This window comes from Aquarana catesbeiana, linkage group LG04 (assembly GCF_042186555.1).
Source record: "Aquarana catesbeiana isolate 2022-GZ linkage group LG04, ASM4218655v1, whole genome shotgun sequence".
In the NCBI taxonomy this organism is placed as follows: Eukaryota; Metazoa; Chordata; class Amphibia; order Anura; family Ranidae; genus Aquarana; species Aquarana catesbeiana.
This window is the reverse complement of record NC_133327.1, coordinates 572,648,661-572,672,626: the sequence shown is the minus strand read 5'-3', so window position 1 is coordinate 572,672,626 and position 23,966 is coordinate 572,648,661. Positions and strand designations below refer to the sequence as shown.

Genomic DNA, 23,966 nt, shown 5'->3' with positions numbered 1-23,966 from the left:
ACCAGAAGAAGAATATAGTATGTTTCAACAGGGACACTCGTTCTGGTGACAACCAAGGGATTCTTTCCTCTTACTTCCTGTTTTATCTATGAGACCGGAATTGAAAGAAACTCTTCCCAATGCCAACAAAAACTGACAGGGGTTATAACTCTCTCTCTTACTCCATCCAAAATGAAAAAAAAAGTTTTGCCTTAAGCTCTACTTTAAAGTGGAACTCTGACATTTTATTTTTTTGCAGTCTGTGTCCCCAGTAGGAATAGTCTCCTCACTTCCTGTGCTTCTTCCCTTCCTTTCACCCAACATAGGGGAAATCCCACATTTGACAGCTGACATCACAACGGTGTCCCCACTGGGATATTTTCCCTTTACTTCTGTTACAGAAGGGCATTAGACTGTTCATCACTGTCTGCCTCTATCACAGGATAGCAGGGAAGGGAGAGGGATTCTTCCAAAGGGACAGTCTGGCCTTTCTCTGCGGTTTTCAAAACTAGAATAAAATGTTTTGGTTTGGTTCGACTTTCAGTATTTATTTTAAATAAAAATAAAAATAGTGCTAATTGGTTGTATTCTGATTTGTAGTCATGTGAGACGATGCTGTATGTGATAGGATTTAATACACCAGATTATTAAACATGTGTCCCCAAAATTGATTTAAAACATTGGCAGATAAGCCTAATACATTATTGTGCTGAGAATCGTTTGTTTCATTTCATTTTAAAGGTGCCCATTGGTGGTTTCTACTTGCTAGACTTAGCATTGTCCTCTCCCTCACTTCATGATTGGTCAGTAAGGCTCACCATCGTTATGACTAGCCAGTCATAAAGCACAGGAGGCTGGATGTGGTATGCCAAGCATATTAGAACACCTTTTGGTTTTGGGCATCAGCCATCGAATATTTTCCTGTCAGCTCCCATTATTTTCATTGGACAGCTATTTAGGGATGCAACTAACGATTATCTTCATAAGTTGGCCAATTATTGTTTTGATTAATTGGTTAATAACCCTAAAAAAGTGTGGTGTATAATTTATTAATATGTAAAGTTTAAAAAAAAGGCAATTTATTCTTAAAGAGGGAGTCCACATAAAAAATATATATATATTAAAAGCCAGCAGCTACAAATGCTGCAGCTGCTGACTTTTAATAAATGGACACTTACCTGTCCTGGAGTCCAGCGATGTCGGAAGCCGATAAATCGCTCGGCTCCTGGCTGCTGCCGCCGCCATTCTCTGTGAGGGCATCAGGAAGTGAAGCGTTGCGGCTTCACTTCCTGGTTTACTACTGCGCATGCGCGAGTCGCGCTGCGTGTCCTAAGGGTTCCCGCTATCTCCTGGGACCTATGTGTTTCACAGGAGACAGCGGGCGGGGGGGGGGGGGGGGGGGTATGGGGTGCGGGAGGGGGCGTGACTCCCGCGGGAGTCTATTCCAGGAAGTGTGTGCAAATACTTGTAGTAGACAGGTATCTGCACCCCCCTCCCCCCTGAAAGGTGCCAATTGTGGCACCGGAGGGGGGGAGGAATCAGATGAGCGGAAGTTCCACTTTTGGGTGGACCTCCGCTTTAAATATCTGTATACAGTGGTAAATTTAAATAACCAACTATATGGTTAGGGAGCAAAATATCAAATCCACTCAGATTAACAGACAGAAGAGATATACTGTATATACTATTAGAAGAGATATACTGTATATACTATTAGAGGAGATATACTGTATATACTATTAAAGGGTGAATCTGGTAAATATCATCAGACTCAGAGATCAAATTTTTTTATTAAAAAAACAAACAAACAATGTCTTCCTTAAAAAAAAATAAAAAAAAATAAAATACAATTTTAAGAACGTTCGTTCGATTTTCTAATTATTAGTGGGGTCAAATCGACGTTCATTTTCAACCACAGTGACGGGAAAATTTGGAAATAGAAAACTTCTTGGTCAAAGGAATTTTCAGACAGTGTATGTGGTTTTCGTTCTGAAATTACATTTGTTTTAAAAACAGAATGTTAAAAACAAGTGAAAATTTCAAACAACATTCTTTCATTCAGCGAATGTACAAAGATTTTTCGTCTGGAAAAAAATTGATCCGTGTGGCCAGCATAAGGCTTGGTACACATCTATGCAGTTTGCTTTTGATCTGTTTCTGCAGTACTTTTTGCTGTGCGTTTTGATTTTTGCGCGCGTGATTTTGCTGCAATTTGCGTTTTTTGCATTTTTTTGGCCAATTTGTTGTTGGGCAGATTAAAAAACACAAATTGCTGCAAAAACGCATTACATGCTTTTCTGAAGCTTCTCCATTGAAGTGTATTGAACCAAAAAAGCACAGTTTTGCGTTAAAGTCCCTGACCCTTTCCAAACACGCAGCGGCTGAAAAAAGCATAGATGTGAATGTGTCCCAATGGAAACCATGTTAAATGAACTGTAGTGCGTTTCTGCAAAAAGCACCAAAAAAACACATAGATGTGAACCAGGTCTAAGATGTTTAGTAACATAATGGGGTTAAAAAAACTAAAATTAGCCCTTTATAGTATAAAAAAAGCAGAACTACTGTAAGGGGTTCATTTTGTTTACTGTAGAACTGTGAAAGTAATATTTACAGTAGCGATTATTTGCTCTTTTTGTACTATAAAGGGCTCATTTTTGTGTTTTTTAACCCCATTATGTTACTGGCCGATTAATCGATTATGAAAGTAGTAATTTCAAAATCGATTAGTTGTCGATTAATCAATTAGTTGTTTCAGCTCTACATCTATTACAGTTTACTATTGTTTCTGCCATTGTAAATTTGCCATTGATCACATGATCATGTCACAGCCTGTGATTGCGATGGGCATCAATTGTTTATAATGAACCATTCCTGTGTTATTATTGTCATTATTCCTCTGCACTGGCTTTGATACTTTTCTTATTGTTTCTTTTTGTCCTCAGGTGACTCATCTTTTTATGTCCTGGATCATAAGACGATGTCAGCCAAAAAGACTAGAAGTCCATTGCAAAATATAGTGAGGGTGACAGATGATCTGAAAAGACAGGTATCTGTTAATAACAAATACATCTAGGTTTCATACACTGTTGCTCATGATTAATAAATTTGAAGTATAACTAAAGGCAAAACTTTATTTTAATTTTGGATAGCGTGGAGATGGATTAGAACACCTGTCAGGTTTTATTGCTGTCTGTGCCTTTTGTAAGGGAGATTCACATTCTCTGTGAAGAAACACCGGAGGGCGCTAGGCTAAGTGCAGGCTTGAGAAAAGAGCTGAGCGGCGCCAAAATGCAAAGCCACACCCCCTGTATGTCCCGTGGCGTGTGACATCACTTTCTGTAGGCCTTGCGTTGCACAGACCATCTCCACTTCCTGGTAGCTGGTATCCTTACATAACTCCAGAACTGAACTGATGTGTCCCCCACTCTATTTGTGCTGTTTACCATTATCATTGAAAGCGAAAGTAAAAGAAAATCCCAAATGTTGGGTTGTCCCCCTAAAAGTAATAGAGGAGAAAACCTCCATTGGGGACACTAGTTCTGATGACCTGGGGGTCCCCAAGGAATTCCCTTAATTTACAGGGATTTCCTCTCACTTCCTGTTTGGCTATGGGACAGGAAGTGAAGGAAAATCTTAGTAATGGGACACAGATGGTGAAAAGAAATCAGACATGGGTTATAACCCTCCCTTGCTCTATCCAAAATGAAAAGAAAATGTTTTGCCTATAGTTCTACTTTACAAGGCAGTCAGATCATTCTAGGCATAATCAGTTGGTACTGACAAAATTACAACACTTGAATGGGCTAAAAATCTAGGTATCTTTGCTGCATATCTTATGGAATCAAGTCTGGCTGTGTATACGGATATGTGCAAGAATCTGAAACTTGTCTACACAATAGATGCAGTGAAACAATTTATTTTTTTCATTTTTATAGGGGGACAATTTTTACAGTTCTTTACAATCAACCATTCACATTAATTCTTATCCTTATTATGGTCATACAAATAGTTTACAGTTCCCCGTGATTTTCAAGGCTTTTCTGCTCAGGTAAATCTCCGACACTTCCTGGTAGTGTTGTAAATTGGCGCTATCTCACGTCCCACACACATTTCTGATTGCTTATTTTAACACTTTTATGCAATGACAAAGTGGGAATTGACCCCAGCCTCCCAGTACTGCAAGGCTGCAGTGGTAACCACTAACTCACCGTTGCACAAAAAATATGTTCTTGAAGTGTGGCTTAGTGGTTAGCACCTTGGCCTTGCAGTGCTGGGTTCCTCAGTTCACAACAGAACACTGTCTGCATGGAGTTTGCATGATCTCGCTGTGTTTGCGTGGATTTCCTCCCACACTCCAAAGACAGGCTGGCAAGTTGATTGGCTTCTGTGTAAATGTCTAAATTGGTCCTAGTATGTCTCTGTATGTAAGAATGTGAGATAGGGAGCTTAGATTGTAAACTCCTTGAAGGAAGAGACTGATGTGAATATATAGTGGGTAAAAGTGCTATGTAAATTGTCTGTGTTTATTAAATACCAATAATAATAGTATTAATAATAATTAACTAATTAGAAAATATATGTATGTGTCCTGTGATACAACAGGACGTTAGAGAAAATCTCCCAAAGTGAGGACATTCCCCTTTTAGATAGTTGTCCCCCTCGGAAGATTTCCCATTAACTCTTGTTCTAGGGACAACTCTAAAATTTTAAATTTCTATCACCTTCTTTCCCGGTGACAACCTCCCCAATAGGGAAACAGACAGCATTACTGCACTTCAGAGCAAAAGTGGTTTTCCTTTAAACATTATGTCAATAAAATGGATCCTATGGGAATGGGTTCTATAGGATGTGATAGTGAATTTTGTGGGGGAAAAAAACTAATTCAACATCTGAACAAATTCATCTGCTGAACGTTTTACTTGGCTTTCACTTGGCTTTATCTTAATGATAAATTATTGTATATTTGGAAAATGTTTGTGGACAGTATACATAGGCCTGAATATATTATTCACTTTCTTTCCCATGTAAGATTGGACACTTGAAAACGCTGCATATATCAGTTGTTTTATCACAGAAGGGGCTGTGGCTTTTTCTAATGTGAAGTTATAAAATAATTTTAGAGGAAATGCTGCTTGTTGTAGTTCTTTACCAAAAAGGAGCCCATCAGGGTGGAAATATGGGTACTCTAATTATTGACTTGGTTGTTAAAGTGGTTGTAAACCTCAGACATGAAATATGAGCAAAGCTTATCCCTCTATAGTGTGTAATTGTCTCAATCCAGAGCACTAAGTGTAATTTCTGTCTGCTCCTTTGTTCCACTGCTATCAGCATGAGTCACTTCTGACAAGTTAAGAAAGAGAAAAAGGGTGACAGGGGAGGGAACTCCAGCCGATTGATTGTGTATGTGGGGGGGGGGTCCCTTCCCTCCAATCAGCTCTCAGAGCTCTTCTCACTGAGCTCTGCAGAGTGTAACTTCAGCTCCCCACCCCCTTTTTTTTTCTGATATCTCAGACAAGCTTTATAAATTCTGGAATTTGAATGGCTGTAGAGAAGAGAAGACTGCAGATAAACATGTACAACCTAGGTAGGAGAATTTATTTAATCTTTGTGTATCACCCGAGGCCAGTCACTTCACTGCACTGGGTATATGTAAGGCAGGGGTCTCAAACTGGCGGCCCTCCAGCTGTTGAGAAACTACAAGTTCCATGAGGCATTGCAAGGATGACAGTTACAAGCATGACTCCAACAGGCAGAGGCATGATGGAACTTGTAGTTTTGCAACAGCTGGAGGGCCGCCAGCTTGAGACCCCTGAAAGGGTTTACAACCACTTTAAAGGTGCGGAGTCCAGTGCCGACTGCCTTGCCTACCCGGGGGACCTGTGAACTGGTACAAGTATTCAGTCAATCAAGTTTGAAAAGTCTGAATTCCCATCCTATATGTTGATCCAGGTCAGTGAATAGTCACCTGCACTTTTGAAAAGGAAAAAATTACCACTAGCTGCTTCAATATTTTGTTTCTCAAAGAAAGGGGAAAACTGTCATTTAACAATGCCTTTGTATTTCTTTGTGTCTTCCAGACAGCCTCTTTCTTGTATGACAGTTTTGGGGCCCATTTACACTGTTGCATTTAGCACATGCATTGTAACATGCTAAAACACATCTCTTTTTAAACTTGCTGGCCGTGCACTGCAGTTTTACTGCTGCATTGTGGGCCGCCTGTGCATAATTACATATATATATGATTTTTGTTTCCCTGCAAAGCAGGGAATAAAAGCCGCCACGTCCTTTAGTGACCGCACCTCACAGTACACACATAAGCACTGGTTAGGCACATATTTAACGCTTTGATCGCCCTAGATATTTAACCCCTTCCCAGCCATTGTCATTAGTACAGTGTATATTTTAAGCACTAATCACTGTATTAGGGTCACTGGTTTCCACAAGGGGTGAAAATTGTCAGTTAGTGTCAGATTTATCCCCGCCATACTACCAAATTCCTGCTATATGTCTCTGATCGCCGCCATTACTAGTGTGTGTGTGTGTGTGTATATGTATGTGTATATATGTATATGTATGTATATATATATATATATATATATATATATATATATATATATATATATATATATATATATAAATATTAAATTCTAGTATATATACCATAGTTTGCAGATGTTATAACTTTCATGCAAACCAATCAATATACGCTTATTGGAATTGTTTTACCAAAATATGTAGCAGAATACATATTGGCCTAAATTTATGAAGACATTTGATTTTTTAAAATTTTTTCATTAGATATGTTTTATAGCAGAAAGTGAAATATATATATATATATATTTAATTATTATTATTATTATTTTTTTTTATTTTTTTTTTTAGAAATTTTCTTTTTTCTTTTTCATTTTTATAGTGCAAACAAAGTGGTGATCAAATACTACCAAAAGAAAGCTCTATTTGTGATAAGAAAATGATATAAATTTTATTTGTGTATAGTGTTGCATGACCGTGCAATTGTCAGTTAAAGTAACGCAGTGCTGCATTGCAAAAAATAGCCTGGTCATGAAGGGGGGTAAATCTTCCGGAGGTCAAGTGGATGAAGAAATTGTGTCTGTTTTCATCTTAACATTGCAGTATAGTGCATTTTTAAAAGATAAGGCATGCCCAGTTTTTCTGTATTTCAGTACATTGGGAGGCCTATAATAGTCAGTAGCAATGTATCAGTACACATGTTACATGCATTTTGATGCAATTGGCAACCGGTATTAACAAGCCTTAGTTAATCACTGTTGCACTATCCACTCCAAATCCTAAAGTGAAAAATGAACTGGAAACAAGCATCAACTCATCACAAACACATGTAACACCTGTTAACACATGTAATGTGTGCACAGCAATGCACTTGCCTATCTGTTCAAAATAAGACACCTCTATACGCATGCATAGATCTAAACGCACCCTAAGGACCCACTTACACTAGGAATTGCCTGTAAATCACATAGGGACACTCTGTGTGTTCCTGTGTGATTCACAAGCAGTTTTGTGCTGTGCCATTTCAGTCCATTCATTTTGAATAAGCTGAAATCACAATCATTGCACTGCACCAAAAGTAGTGCATTCAATACTTTTGAAAACACACTGCAACCAGATCACATGGGACATTTGTCCCATGCGAACCAGTGCAGACAAACGCACTGCATTTGTGACCTGCATTTGGGATGTTGTTGACTTTGCACTGACACCCTCTGCAGTTTGCAAGGGCAGTGTGATTAAAATGTGGTGCAGGAACATGAAACTGGCATGGAACAAGGGTTTCCCCCATGGCATTCTAGTGTGATTGGGCTCAAAGTGTTTGTTATCACTGAGTTGAGGCAGGAGATAGGATAACCTTATAGCCTGATACCCAACATGACACTTCTGTGCTGGCAGGGAGAGAAAACAAGTGAATAATCAAAAGTCACATGAGTCCTGAGTAGTATGGCCGCATTTTTTATAATGAATCAAGAATACAGACTCTGATTATTCCAGATATTCATTAATGACAGGTTCCCTTTCACCTATACATGGAATGCAAATGATGCACCTGAGGCTAATACAATATCCTCTTTTCTTATCAGCAGCATGCTGAAGGGTTGATTCAAACTGCGGGCATCCAGAAGCTGCATTGGAGGCATTGTATGTCCTCTATGAGTAATAAAGTTCCAAATACCTGGGACAAACTGTTCTTACAGGAATTAAGAACAATGCTGCTGAATGTTATTTGCTTCTAAACTCACCACTATTAGCTCACCACAGTACAGAGCAATAAGCCTTTCTGTGAAAAACATAGAGACTCAATAAATATTCTTAACAGTTTGTAGTCATTCTGAAGAATGTACAGAAAAGTAATGCTTTAAAACAACCTTTTTCAACCTTCTTACCCTGGAGAAACCTTTGAAATAATCTCAGATCTCAGGGAGCCCCTGCTAAAAATGTAATCAGTAAGTAATCAGATCAGTAAGCCGCTGAAAGTTTTAATTAAAAGAATAAGGAAAATGGCATACCAAGAATGTTTGACACCCAATCCAAATATTTTATGTTTCCTTGCTCTATATCAGTGGTTTCCAAACTGCAGCCCAGGGGCTGGTTGCGGCCCTTTGCTTGTTTTAATCTGGCCCTTGGGGCACTATTTCATTCACTGACACCAACGAAGGGGCACAATTCATCCCAAAGACACCAATCATGAAACACAGTTCCTGCCAATGACACCAATGATGGGGCACAGTTCCTCCCAATGACACCAGTGATGGGGCACAGTTCCTCCCAATGACACCAATGATGGGGCACAGTTCCTCCCAATGATACCAGTGATGGGGCACAGTTCCTCCCAATTACAGCATGATGGTGCACAGTTCCTCCCAATGACACCAGTGATGGGGCACAGTTCCTCCCAATGACACCAATGATGGAGCACGGTTCCTCCCAATGACACCAATGATGGAGCACGGTTCCTCCCAATGACACCAATGATGGGTCAAAATTCCTCCCAATGCCACCAATCATGGGGCAAAATTCCTCCCAATGACACCATTGATGGGGCACAATTCCTCCCAATGACCAACAGTGGGGCACAACTCCTTCCAATGACACCAGCAACAGGGCACAACTCCTCCCAAGGACATCAATGATGGGGCATAATTCCTACCAATGAAGGAACACAATTCCCACCAATGACACCAACAATGGGGCCCAATTACACCAATGATGGAGTACAATTCCTTCCAATTACACAAAAGATGGGGTATTGCTTACTCCAACTAATAATGGCACATTTTTTACTCCTAGTGGCCACAGTGCAGCCCCCTAAAGTCTGAAAGACAGTAAACTTGCCCTTTGTTTAGAAAATGTTGAGACCCCCTGCTCTATATGTCAAGAATAATTATGAAATTAAATATAATAATGACTAGAAAAGAACAAAGACTGTGAAAATTGTGTATCCCCTACTCTAGTCATCAGTGGAGGTGCCCCCTACATTGCTGGTCAGTGGAAAATGTCCCTTTACATCAGGGGTAGGCAACCTGGGTCCCACCAGGCTGTTGCAGAACCACAAGTCCCATCATGCCTCTGGGAGTAATTGTAACTGCCAGCCTTGCAATGCCTCATGGGAAATGTAGTTCCACAGCAGCTGGAGGCCCCCAGGTTGCCTACCCCTGCTTTACATTGATAGACAGTGGTGACCACTTTTGCATTTATCCTCCATTATGTTGGTTAGGGGGCTTTGATATTTGATACGGTACATGAAACCAACACATGTATATTTTGTGGAATACATTACTTCACATTTAATGCTATGGGGATGGAATGTTAGAATTCTTGCTATGAGTAAATTCTGCACATAGCATGGCACATAATATAACCATTGTAGCATTCTGAGAAATGCCTTTCCTGTTTCCCTAATTTAGGGATTAGTAATTATATGTTTGGAGTGGTTTCAACACTGCTGTACAGTGAGTAATAAGTATCCTTGAAGTTTTCTTTTTTTTTGTATTGAGCAATCATTCTTTGAATAACTAGGATTTCTTTATACAATTGTCCGATCTAGTTTAACTCCAGTTTTTTTTTGTTTAGTTTTTTTGTCCCAGTGACACCTGACACACAGGTTGTCACAGAGACAAAGGAAAAAATCCCCAGGGTAATGGCAACAATAAAAGCTGACAGAGGTTCTAACCAATCTCTTCTCTACAAATGGAGTTTTTTTTTTTTTTTTTTTTTTGATAAATGCTTTCTAATTAGTTTTAAATAGGTATACAACACAACAGCACTTGAAAAAACAATGTACTTCAGTAGGCTTAACAAATCATCAATCAGAATGATTGAGTTTTAATTGTTGCTAGAGAGATTTCCTCTCACTTCCTGTCCCAGTGAAAGGGGAGCAGGAAGCTAGGATAAATCCCACATAAATAGCAATAAAAACTTTGCAGTGGTTCTAAATCTGAGGCAAACTGTGCTCATGAATGGCAATCAAAGGGGGTGATGACATGACAGCGCCCATGTGGATTGGGCTGAATGTACGGAAAATGTACTATTCTGAAAAAAAAAAACAGGAATACTTTTGAAGCAGTTAGAGCAAAGCCAAAAAATAAAGTTACAGCTAAAATAAAGTCCTACTAACAACCATCACTTAGTAAATTTATCATGCCAGGAGTTGGACTTTAAAGTGGTTGTAAACCTCTCCATATACTCAGGGCTTTTTTTCTCTGAAAATAGGTACAGGAACTCAATCACGACCCCCCTGCCCCTTACACACACCCTCCAAACTGCATCAAATAGTGGGTGTGGTCAAATTTCACTAACAATGGGAGGGTCTTAACAGGGTCATCAAATACCAGGAGTACATTATGTACAGAGTTCAGAGTTCAGGGAGGGAGTTACACACAGACTGCAGAGTTCAGGGTGTGCTATGTAAATAGTGCAGAGTTTAGGGGTGCACTACACAGAGAGTGCAGAGTTCAGGGTGTGCTATGTAAATAGTGCAGAGTTCAGGGGTGCACTACACACACAGTGCAGAGTTCAGGGTGTGCTATGTAAATAGTGCAGAGTTCAGGGGTGCACTACACACAGAGTGCAGAATTCAGCCGTCTTCCACAGCTGCTTATCTCTGCATCCCCCATCCTCATTTCACATTTACTCCTCTTCAGATCTGACCTCTGCATGCAACCCCCCTCTACTGCCCCCATCTTCTCCCCATCTCCGTAAAAGCTCCACCATCTTCCACATGTCTTATTTGTGTTGCTGTGTTAAGCTGAAGCACCCAGCCCGCTCTACTACCTCCCTGCATACTGTAGTTGGCTCCACCTCTCTCACTTGCGAGGCGATCATCCAGTGGGTATGTTGGTATTTGCACTGCATCCTGGGTACGGGCATCTCCCTTGTCTCCATCCTTCACTCAGTGGGAGCCACTCAGGAGATCTGATCTGTGGGAGCTGTTGGGGAACAAGCTGTCACTTGTAAGTACAAAAGCCAGACTTTTGTGTTTTCAAGTAATAGTGGTCAGCAGGGAGCAGAGGGCCTGAGCCAGAGGTGGTGGAACTGAGTTCCAGCAAGTTCCAGCTGAAAAAAAAGCCCTGCATATAGTCAGTAAAGTGACTGGCCTCAGGTGACACACAGAGATGAAACAAAGCCTCCTCCATAAGTTATACCTGTGTATCTGCAGTCTTCTCTTCTCTACATCCATTCAAAGTTCGGGATTTATACAGCTTTTCTGAGCTGTCAGAAAAAAGGGGATGGAAAGCTGAAATTACACTTACAATATAACTTTGCAGAGCTCAGTGAGGAGAGCTCTGAGAGTTGATTGGAGGGGAAGGGAAACACCCACCCTCACACAGGAACAGAGCTGAGGATGTTGATCAGCTGGAGGTCTCACCCATGTCACCATTCTTCTCTTGGTGTCAGGAAAACATGTCAAATGTGTTTCATGCTGATAGCTGAGGAACAAAGCAGCAGACAGAAATGACACTTAGACCCCTTTCACACTGAGGCACTTCAAAAACGCCCTAAAATGCCTTAGCGCTATTACCGCGGTTTTGGGGCGCTAGCGGTAAAATTACCGCAACGCTGCGGGCCTTTTAACTGCGTTTTTCAAGCGTTATTGAAGCATGGGTGTCAAAGAACAACCCCACCTCCCTACATGTAGATGCTCTCTTTTCTGCTTGCATGTTTACCTTTTTGTGAGATCATGTGACTTTTCTACAGCTCAGGGCGGATTATAGGCACTATTCAGGCATTTTTACAGCGCTTTCAATTCATTTCAATGGAGAGGGGCGTTTTTGAAGCGCTTTTTTCAACACCCAAAAGCTGCTCCAAAGATGCTGCTTGCAGGACTTTTCCCAACGCCCCGCCAGCGCAACGCCTCAGTGTGAAAGGGTCCATTGAGATGCATGGGGAGCTTTTTTAAAAGCACGTTTTCTAGCGCTAAAATGCCGCGAAAACGCCTCAGTGTGAAAGGAGTCTTAGGCCCCTTTCACACTGGGGCGGTGGGGGCGTCGGCGGTAAAACAGCGCTATTTTTAGCGCTGTTTTACCGTCGTTTTTGCGGCTGTATTCGGCCGCTAGCGGTGCGGTTTTAACCCCCGCTGGCGGCCGAAAAAGGGTTAAACCCGCTCGTACAGCGCGGCTATAGCTGCGGTATTACCGCGCTGTCCCATTGATTTCAATGGGAAGGAGCGGTTTAGGAGCGGTGAACACACCGCTGATTCACCGCTCCAAAAATGCGGCTCGCAGGACTTTTTTTTACCGTCCTGCCAGCGCACCGCTTCAGTGTGAAAGCCCTCGGGCTTTCACACTGAACAAACAGCGGAGGCTGTTTAGGGGCGGTTTGCAGGCGGTATTTTTAGCGCAATAACGCCTGCAAACCGCCCCAGTGTGAAAGGGGCCTAAGTGCTCTTATTTGAGGCAGGTATGAGGGATTTTCTTTGTTCATGTTTCATGTCTGAGGTTTACAACCATTTTAACTGATGACACCCAGTTGATTCTTCAGCATGCACTCTCCGACACAAGATCCTGTGACCTGTAAGACTGCCTGGAACGTGGAACTATCTGTGCACTTGTAAGGGAGTTGCTCAGAATGTTTTCATCCTCATCCTCTTTTTAAGCTGCTAAACCACAGAATGGAGCTTTTCTTCTGCGTTCTAATGGAAGTTAGACACATCAGTGTGAACTTGGCCAACATAAAGAAGATGGACCGAAAATAGGAATAGAAACCTCTGGCGACCCGAACCATTTAACTTATTCAAATATTATGTAACTTTAGAATTGTTATTAATTGGGTGTGATATGTGAAAGGAAACCTGTATGAGTCAGCATCATTTATATGACAGATACTGGGAGTGCTGGCAATATGAAAAAGAAGACCACACCTTTGTTTTACCTGCACAGTAACTTCTAAATCTGTTTTAGTAGTCCTCCTTTTACATAAGCAGATCCGGTATTGGTATCAACATGTTAATCATACTGCATTCATTATAGAGCTGTGAAAACAGAGAGATTGGATGGTGGAATTACCAGAAAAAGACAAATGAGGACCATATGTAATCGTGGCTTTACACTGACAGAAGATCAGGGATTGTAAAAATATTTTAAACATTTTTACATCCCATCAGTGCTTCCCCATTGAACATAATGCTCATGATAAAGAAGGTTTTTTTTTTTTTTTTTCCATAAAAACCTAATTTAAATCATCTGTCTCCACCTACAGACTTCTGTGTAGGTCTAGCTGGAAGTTAAAGCCAAACTGAACTTTAATCTTAAATACATTTCAGGTACCTTTCAAAGTCTCAAAGTGTTTTCTTTTTTTTTTTGGTCATGCAGCCACTGACTGAGTAGAAAAGCCTGTCCCCGGCCAGCATGGTGCAGAGAAGGACGATTGCTCTCAGTGTGGGTGCAGTTGTTTCTCAGCCCCTTAGGCTTAATGTACACGGGACGTTTTTACAACCTCTCCTGAAGGCGTTTAGGCACGTTTAGCCGCATTTGCATTTAGAAGTGTTTGAAAAAAAAATTGTATTTTTTTTTTATTTTCTCAAAATAGCCAAAAATGAAAAACGCCTGTAAACGAAACGCGGCTAAATGCAAGTTACCGCGTTGAGCTCTTGAAATGCCTCTGAACTCAGCGTCTAAACTCATTTTTTTGCTTTCCAAAAAAGGCCTCTAAGCTCAACTGCCTAAAAACAACATTATACGAACCTGTGTACATGTACTGATAAGATAACATTGGAGTTCAGGGGCAGCTGAAAAAAGCAGCCAACTGTCTCTGATCGTCTGTTTACCAGCAGCAGTGTACATGAGGCCTTATGGAGTCAGAACTAGAGCTCTTCCACCTACTAGGAGCTTTATTCATAAGAGAATGTTATCTCAGACTCAGCAGGGGGATTGTCAGACCTCTACAGAGAGTAAAGATCCTTCTTGATACCACTCTGCGGCATCACAGATCCATAGTTCAGGCAAGTAGTAAAGCACACGTTAGGGTTGATTTACTAAAACTGGAGAGTATAAAATCTGATGCAGTTCTGCATAGTATAAAATCTGATGCAGTTCTGCATAGGGACCAATCAGCTTCCAGGTTTTTTTTTTTTTTGGTCAAAGCTTAATTGAACAAGCTGAAGTTAGAAGCTTGCTACCATGCAGACTTGCAGTAGATTGTGCATGCAGTTTTGGATGGCAAATAATGGCATGGCACATTTTTCTGTTCATGGTCTCCACCAAAGCACTGTGTACCTGCATCTCGAATGTACACCATCTTAAAGGGACCCTGCACCCCATTTTGTAATTTCATTAATATTGACCTCTTCCCACCTTCTTTTACACATTCGACAATATCTCCTTTTTTTTTTTTTTTTTTTTTTTTTTTTTTTTAAATATCTTTATGGATCTCTTTTGGAAAGCAGCCTGTGCTTCAGCCATTCTCGCCTAGGGAAGAATGATGTACACCCAGCTGTCTGCAGCATCCTGAGATACCTACTTCATGCATCCAAGGAAGCTTTGGGGCAATCTGTTGGGCATGCTCCATGACCTAAGAAGAGAAAATAGCAGTGTAGGGCCTGATTTGCTGCAGTAGACTACAGCTGGACAATGCTAAATTTGATGGGTGTGTGAGTATATTTATTGAAGTGTTACTAAACCCAGGACCCTGCATTCACTAAATCTGGTCTCCCACAGTACACTTAACATGGAAATGCAATTATTTTAGTAAATAAAAACGGCTAAATACCTTTTCTCATCAGCAGTATATAGCAGTCTTATGACTTCTATCAGTGTCTGGTTAAAGCTTGTAGGAGGAGTTTTCATTCTACTCTGACTGTCTTATGAGGCTGTGGGACCCCTGACCCTCTGTCTGGACAGTGCTGATTGGCCATGTGCTAAGCACATCCACCCTTCCAGGAAAAAAAAAAACTCTCTAGCAATACACACCAAAGTGGGCATGTGCAGAGTACCCCGCAAGGCTCTTTACCATCAGGACATGGATTGGGGACAGTAAAAGAAGGAGAGAATCAGAGAAGACAGGATCAAGCAGCCTTTTTACACAATGTGGAGGATTAACCCCTTAGGTTCCACAGTGAGTATAACAAGCATATTTTACTGCATATACAGACTGATTCTACTGTTGTGGGTTTAGTAACACTTTAAGGATAACCCAGGAAACTAGATAAAAAGGTTTCAAAAGAAGCAAAACAGGACGGTGACATTCCTGGTTTAAGCTTAAGGTGAATATTATTATTCCCCATTTCTTTTCTTCATTTTCCCATCTATTTCCTTTATTGAAAAATACATATGTAGTGTACAGCCCTATGCTCCCCTTAACCACCTCAGCTCCGAAAGGTTTTACCCCCTTCCTGACCAGGCCATTTTTTGCGATTACTGTACTGCGTTGCTTTATGAGCCCTTTCACACTGGGGCAGTGTGGGCAGTAGCGGTAAAGCACCTCTAGTTTTAGCGGCGCTTTACCCGCTGTTATAGCAGCACTTTTTCAGCCACTAGCGTAGGTTAAAAGCTTCCGTGTTGAGGCGCTGCCGAAAAGCTTTGCAGGTGCTTCGGCTGCGCTGCCCATTCATTTCAATGGGCAGGGGCGGTGGGGAAGCGGTGTATACACCGCTCCTCCACCGCCCCAAAGATGCTGCTTGCAGGACTTTTTTTTCCCATCCTGCAAGCGCACTGCCCCAGTTTGAAAGCACTCTGACTTTTACACTGGGGTGGCTTGAGAGGCACTTTTCAGATGCTTTACAGGTGCTATTTTTAGCGCTAAAACGCCTGAAAAGAGCCCCAGTGTGAAAGAGGTCTAATTGACAATTGCACGGATGTGCGACGCTGTACCCAAATAGAATTGATGTCCTTTATTTCCCACAAATAGAGCTTTCTTTTGGTTCTATTTGATCACCTCTGCGGTTTTTATTTTTTGTGCTATAAACAAAAAAGAGTGACAATTTTGAAAAAAAAAAAAAAAAACAACTATATTTTTAACTTTTTGCTATAAAATAGTCTGAATATTTTTTTTTTTTTAATCTAATTTCTTCATTGATTTAGGTCAATTTGTATTCTGCTACATATTTTTGGTTTAAAAAATCCCAAAAAGCATATATTGATTGGTTTGCACACAAGTTATAGCATCTACAAACTATGGGATAGATTTATGGACCTTTTTTTTTTTTCTACTAGTAATGGCGGCCCTCAGCAATTTTTAGTGGGACTGCGACATTGCGGCGGACAAATCTGACACTAAGTGACTCTTTTTGGGGTCCAGTGACACCAATGCAGTAACTTCATTTGAATGCCTTTTAATGCATTTTAAATGTAAGTCCCCTTCCCCTGTGCTGTTTCTCCTTATCTATCGACCACCAAAACCAAACCCATCATTTATCACTGAGATGTCAAATCTCACAACTTTCTGCACATCCTCTGCTGATGTTATAATTTTGGGTGATATGAACATCCACGTTGACACCCCTTCTTGCCGTTTTGCAGCTGCATTTCTTCCACTACTGGATTGTTTTAATTTAAAACAACTTGTTGATGTCCCCACACACCAGTGGGGATACCTTGGATCTGGTCATTACAAACTCTGCTCCTCAACCTGCAGGTGTATGACTTAGGTGTGTCTGATCACAAGGCTGTCTCCATGGATTTGCTACCCCCATCTGGCCTTTACAGGCCTAAGTGGAATATTTGTTTCAGAAACCTAAAAAACATAAACCCAGAACTCTTGGCAGCAGACTTTCAGTGTCTTTCCACACATTTTTCATCAGTCGATAAAGCAGTAGATTATTACAACAGCCAACTTAGCAGCCTCTTGGACCTCCATGCCCCTGTTAAAACAAGAACAGTCACCTTCGTAAAATGAAGCCAGCAGGGCGGGTGCTTGAGCGGCGCTTCAAAGCCTCTGGCCTCACTGTCCACAAACAAATTTACCAGGAGCAACAACATAAATATGCACAGTCCCTCAATGAGGCAAGGTCACAGTTTTACTCTATCAGAAATGGCCCAGGAAATTCTAAGCAGCTTTTCTCCACTTTAAACCACCTTCTTAAACCAAAATCCCCTCCACTTATTGCCCTTACAGAAGAGCAGTGCAATAAATTCATGGATTTTTTCACATTAAAAATTCGCTCTGCTCTTTCTGGTTCTCCCACCCAAATTGTTCCCCCAACATATATCCTCTCCCAACCCCTAAACTGCTTTCCTGAGATATCATTGGAAGAGGTGCAGAACATCATCAGGAAGATGAAACCCTCCACTTGTTCCCTGGACCCTCTTTCAACCTCCCTGGTAAAAATTCATATTACTGTCCTAAGTCCCCTGATCACCCCTGCTATAAATCATTCCCTCCAAACTGGTCACGTGCCTCCTGTTTTAAAAACTGCCATTATCAGACCATTTCTCAAAAAACCCACTCTTGATCCAGAAGTCCTATCCAACTATAGGCCCATCTCCAATCTCCCCTTCATATCAAAAGTACTTGAGAAAGCAGTTGCCACTCACCTTCAGGACCACCTCAAACATAATAATCTCTTTGAAAAATTTCAGTCAGGTTTCCGCTTTGCTCACAGCACAGAGACTGCCCTTGTCAGAGTTACAAACGACCTCCTCATATCATCCGATGCTGGCTTTCCCTCCCTCCTTATCCTCCTGGACCTTTCTGCTGCTTTTGATACTGTTGACCATGGCATTCTTTTAAACCGGCTCCACCTCAATATTGGACTTAACGATACAGTCCTCAGTTGGTTTAAATCGTACCTCACAAACCGGACAGAGTATATCTCCCTGGGTCACTTCAAATCAAATCCACATACAGTTACTTGTGGTGTCCCCCAGGGGTCAGTTCTTGGCCCCATCCTCTTCATTCTCTACCTCACCCCCCTTGGCCAAATTATTAGTCTCTATAAAATTTCATTCCACTGTTATGCCGATGACACAAAGCTATATGTAAATGCAACAGCTGAAACTCAACCTTCACAGTCATCCCTATCAGTACTTACCACCTGTCTGGAGGAGATAAAGGTATGGATGGAGCAAAACTTTCTTCAATTAAGCAGTTCCAAAACTGAAGTCATCTTAATTGGCACTTCTTACCAGACCAAATCATCATCGATAATCTGCATCAGCTTTTCTGGTTCTAACATCCCTCTCTCAACAAGAGTCACAAATCTTGGTGTAAAAATGGACTCTCAACTTACTTTTGAAGTCCATATAAATCATTTATGTAAGACCTCTTTCTACCATCTCCATAAAATCTCTAAACTCCGTCCTATTCTTTCCTTCTCAGATGCCGTAAAAACTGGTTCATGCCTTTGTCTCCTCCAGACTGGACTACTGTAACGCATTTCTCATTGGGATTCCTAGAAAGAGTCTGCAGAGGCTTTAGTACATCCAAAACTCTGCAGCAAGGATCCTGATGAGAGCGCGGAAACATGAGCACATTACCCCCATTCTTCACTTACTCCACTGGCTTCCTGTCTCCACCAGGATTGAGCACAAGGTTTCCCTCCTCACACACCAATGCATCCATGGACTTGCCCCCCCCAACTTCAAAGAACTTCTCAAATCACAAAACATAACATGTTCTCTTCGCTCCACTCATTCAAACCTTCTTCATATACCCAGAACTAGACTAAGGACAATTCATTTCATTTCTCATTTCTCTTTAAACCTGTAGCACTTTGAGATCTTTTGATGAAAAGGGCATTATAAATAAAATGTATTGTTGTTATTTATTATTATCAGTGCTAAAAAAAAATACAGTGACACTGTATAAATAACACTGGCAGGGAAGGGGTTAAAGTCAGGGGCAATCAAAGGGTTGACTGTGTTCCCTGGGAGTGTTTTCTTACTGTGTGGGATGGACTGACTCGAGGACGAGGGACACCTGTGTTCCTGATTAGCAGGAATCACAGATTTTTCTCTTCCTGTCTGGCAAAACGACGATCTGCCTTGTTTACATAGGCAAGCTGCGGTTCTATCCCTCCAGAGAGCAATTGTGGGTGGCCGGCGGCCGCCGGACCCACTGATTGACTCCGTCTGTGTCCAATCACAGTGGGAGTGTGGCTTCGGTGGCGAGTGTACACCCCAGAGCTGTGCATGACTATCACGTACAGGTACGTGATTTTGCGCATAAGGGCCGCCCTGCTGCAGTAAATGTACATGGGGCGGCCGCTACTCACGTATGCGTTCGCTTCTGCACGCGAGCTCGGCAGGACTGGGCGCGGTTAAAAAATATTTATTTTTTACACTGTTCTTTTAAAAAAAAAATAAATGTAATCATCCCTTGTAATAGAAAAAAAAGCATGACAGGACCTCTTAAATATGTGATCTGGGGTCAAAAAGACCTCAGATCTTATATTTACACTAAAATGCAATAAAAAAAAAATGTTGTCATTTAAAAAAAAAAAAAAAAAAAAGGTCCTTTAAGAGCTATGGGCGGACGTGATGTTTTCACCTCGCTTCTGCCCTGCAATGTTTTGGGTGGGGGCCATCTTCCCCTCACTCCATACCAAGCAAGGGGAAACATCTGTTCGCCTCTGCCGCTGCCGACGGCTCCGGTAAGCGGCAGAGGGCACCGGAGCGCAGCAGGAGGAGGGGGGCCTCTCTCGCCGCTGGTAAGTGATCTTGCGGCAAATCCGCCGCAGAGACCACTCTTATCGGAAAGCCGACCGCCAACCAAAGAAGAGGATACCGGGGTTATGGCAGCTAGGTGCTGCCATAACAACGATATTCCTCTTCAAACTTAGGACGTATATCAGCGTGCGGCGGTCCGTAAGTGGTTAAACCTACCTTAAAATGAAGCTCTTCCAGTGCCAAGATGTCAGCCCTGCAGGCGCTCTCATCTTCTCCCGTCTTGCTTCCGGACTCCGGCTCTGTGACTGGCTGGAGCCGTGATGACGACCCGTCATTCACGGCAAGGGGCTCTGAAGAAAGGGAACGGGTGGCCGTTCCTTCAGAGTGCAAGCACCAGTGATGCCACTGGCTGCATGTACACTACACATCTCCTAAACAGTGCACGTTTAGGAGATATTTACACTACCTATAGGTAAGTTTTATTATAGGCTTACCTATAGGTAAAAGCAAAGGATGGAAGTTTACTTCCTCTTTAAATGAACCCAAACACCACATGCAAAATCTAACCAGTTGCCCGCTGCCTACTCCTAAACTGTATCCACATCTTGATCCTTTTGTTTTGCAATGTCTAACTACCCATTGAACATTTTATTGCCAGTTGTTGATAGTTCTAGATAGACCCAAATGGTAAGAATGTCTGGAGCATAGGAATTATGAATGTAAATTCTACTAACAATATTTATCACCTGTTTGTAATATTATTGCATTTATCTGGAAAATTTAAACAGGTAATATTACTTTGGGTTCTCTATATCTATAAATATAAATATATATTTAATTAAATTGTTTATATAAATACAGACTCACCTGTTTGTCATTGTATTTTGGTTAGCCATAACAATTTGCTGTAAACCCTATTTTTTTTTTTTTTTTTTAGTTTGAAGATCTACTTAATGACACCTTAAAAAAGGATTCTTCAGAACCTTCCGTTAGAAAGGATTTCTACCAAAGGTATTGTCCTGTGGGATGTTAACTGAAATACTGAAATAGGAAGCCCAACTTAAAACAGTGAAGATTAGCTTAATACTAAACATGTTGGCTCTTCATTCTGTGACACAGTATAGGATTTTTTAGGTTTGTTCCAAAAAGGTATCAATATACGTAGTGTGTAGATTGTAAAGCGATCAGGATTTGGGAGTGTTTTCTTTTTTCAGGGAAAGTAAAGCTGGCAGTAGAGTTTTGTTTGAAAATGGCTTTTTTTTCGAGATGTTCAATTTTTTAACAGTTGTGGTCAAATCATTTTTGACTACACTGACAAGAAAAATTGAAGAAGGATGAAAAATGCTTCTTGTTTCTTATCTGGTCGAACAAGATTCTAACTGTAAATGTGATTCCCATTCGGAATCACATTAACTTCCTTCCATTTTGAAACCAAGTATTAAAATTTGCAACATGGCAGTGGAACAACATTTTTTCAGGACTTTCATACGAAATTAGTATAGTCATGGACAAACAATCTTGGTGAGAACATTCATGCGAAAATCTAGCAGGGTAAGGTCAGCTTTAGTAAACACATTTTGACCCTTAGAGCTTCTTAGCAGTATTTTTGAATAATTGTGTTCTAGCCAGGTAGTGCCTATTTACAGCTTGCTGTCTATCAGGATCATTTGGTTATCTCATGGCTTTTTTCCCATTGATGGGAACGCTAAACAGAGCAGTATAGAGAATAGGACTGAATTGACACCTCTCACACCTGGGCTTTGCTAATAAATGAATAATTCATAATTAAGTAAAAACATAGTTGTTTGACAATATGGGGACATTCATCAAGCAAATTAGCATGCTTTTCATTTGGCAAAGTACACTATATCGTCAAAAGTATTGGGACACCTGTCTTTACACTCACATGAACTTTAATGGCATCCCAGTCTTAGTTCGTAGGGTTCAATATTGAGTTGGCCCACCCTTTGCAGCTGTAACAGCTTCAACTCTTCTGGGAAGGCTGTCCACAAGGTTTAGGAGTGTGTCTATGGGAATGTATGACCATTCCTCCAGAAGCTCATTCTGCGTTCAGGCACTGATGTTGGACGAGAAGGCCTAGCTCGCAGTCTCTGCTCTAATTCATCCCAAAGGTGTTCTATCGGGTTGTGGTCAGGGCTCTGTGCAGGCCAGTCAAGATCCTCCACCCCAAACTCGCTCATCTGTGTCTTTATGGACCTTGCTTTGTGCACTGGTGCGCAGTCATGTTGGAACAGGAAGGGGCCATCCCCAAACTGTTCCCACAAAGTTGGGAGCATGAAATTGTCTAAAATGTCTTGGTATGCTGACGCCTTAAGAGTTCCCTTCACTGGAACTAAGGGGCCAAGCCCAACCCCTGAAAAACAACCCCACACCATAATCCCCCCTCCACCAAATGATTTGGACCAGTGCACAAAGCAAGGTCCATAAAGACATGGATGAGTGAGTTTGGGGTGGAGGAACTTGACTGGCCTGCACAGAGTCCTGACCTCAACCCGATACAATACCTTTGGGATGAATTAGAGCAGAGACTGCAAGCCAGGCCTTCTCATTCAACATAAGTGCCTGACCTCACAAATGTGCTTCTGAAAGAATGGTCAAACAATCCCAGAAATACACTCCTAAACCTTGTGGATGGCTTTCCCAGAAGAGTTGAAGCTGTTATAGCTGCAAAGGGTGAGCCAACTCAATATTGAACCCTACAGACTAAGACTGAGATGACATTAAAGATCATGTGTGTCCCAATACTTTTGACAATATAATGCATATGCAACAGCTTTTTCTGTGTATTTCCAACCCCCTGCACCTGGAATCTTGGGGAGACAACAAAGAAAGATTTGCACTTAAAGTGGTTATAACCCTGAAATGTTTTTATCATTTAGAAAGAAAGGGTTATGCTCTTTGTCAGCTTTGTTTTTTTTTTCTTGCTGTCTGTATCCCATTGGGGAGATTTCCCTTCACTTCCTATCCAGTAGCCAAAAAGGGAAGTGAGAGAAAATCCCCCTAAAGTGAGGGAATCTCCTGTTCTCAACAGGGTCCCCAGAACTAGTGTGTCCATTGGAAGATTTCCCCTCTATTCCTGTTCGGGGGACAGCCCTTTTTGTCTGCTATTCCATTGTAAGCATTTTATCTGTTTGACAGGTGCAAAATAAAATTATTGTCCATTCAGCCAGAAATCTTGTGATTGATATCAGTTAGCATTGTTCTCTACTATCTCCGTGGACTAAAAAACACCTCCCTCTGTTTATGGATAAGAGAGGCAGGTGTTAATGTAGTCCTAACACACTGCATGTGCTAGAGTGACAACGCTGCTCAGTACAGTTGTCATCCAAGGACAGGAAGTGAGTTTATTGCAGGATTACCAGTTTAAAAGAAAACAAACAAATGTTAAAAAAAGAAAACTAATGCACCCACCACTTCTAAGGGCTGGCAAGCTGTAATACTATTAATTTTTGTTCTCCTCTTTCCTGCACAACCTCCAATTAAGAAAAAAAAGGTCTTTCTCAAGGTTGTGTTTGCAGTAGGCATACTGGAGGAAAACAAAATTATATTTGCTAAAATGCATGCAGTGTGTGTAGTAGACCTGTCTGTTTGAAATTTTCTTTAAATATCTGTTCCTCTGTTCATAGCCTAGGACAGTGATGGTGGACCTTGGCACCCCAGATGTTTTGGAACTACATTTCCCATGATGCTCAACTACATTGCAGAGTGCATGAGCATCATGGGAAATGTAGTTCCAAAACATCTGGGGTGCCAAGGTTCACCATCACTGGCCTAGGACCTCAACCAAGTCATTGTTAAAAGGCCAAGCAAGCCTAGACTTATGAGAGGATAAATATTCTTTTTTTCAAATACCTTCTTTGCCTTTATTATTTACTATATATACAGTATAAA

General features: G+C 41.3%; 1 protein-coding gene across 2 annotated transcripts in view; it reads left to right on the top strand.

The window, feature by feature from the left end:
* NPHP1 (nephrocystin 1) overlaps positions 1 to 23,966 on the top strand; it is a 126,821-nt gene that overhangs the window by 9,473 nt on the left and 93,382 nt on the right. For both annotated transcript variants that reach the window (XM_073628063.1, XM_073628065.1), the window contains exons 2-3: positions 2,922 to 3,025; positions 20,992 to 21,065. In XM_073628063.1, coding sequence (XP_073484164.1) covers positions 2,957 to 3,025; positions 20,992 to 21,065 — 143 coding nt within the window. In that variant the 5' untranslated portion in view covers positions 2,922 to 2,956. The remainder of the gene's footprint in view (positions 1 to 2,921; positions 3,026 to 20,991; positions 21,066 to 23,966) is intronic.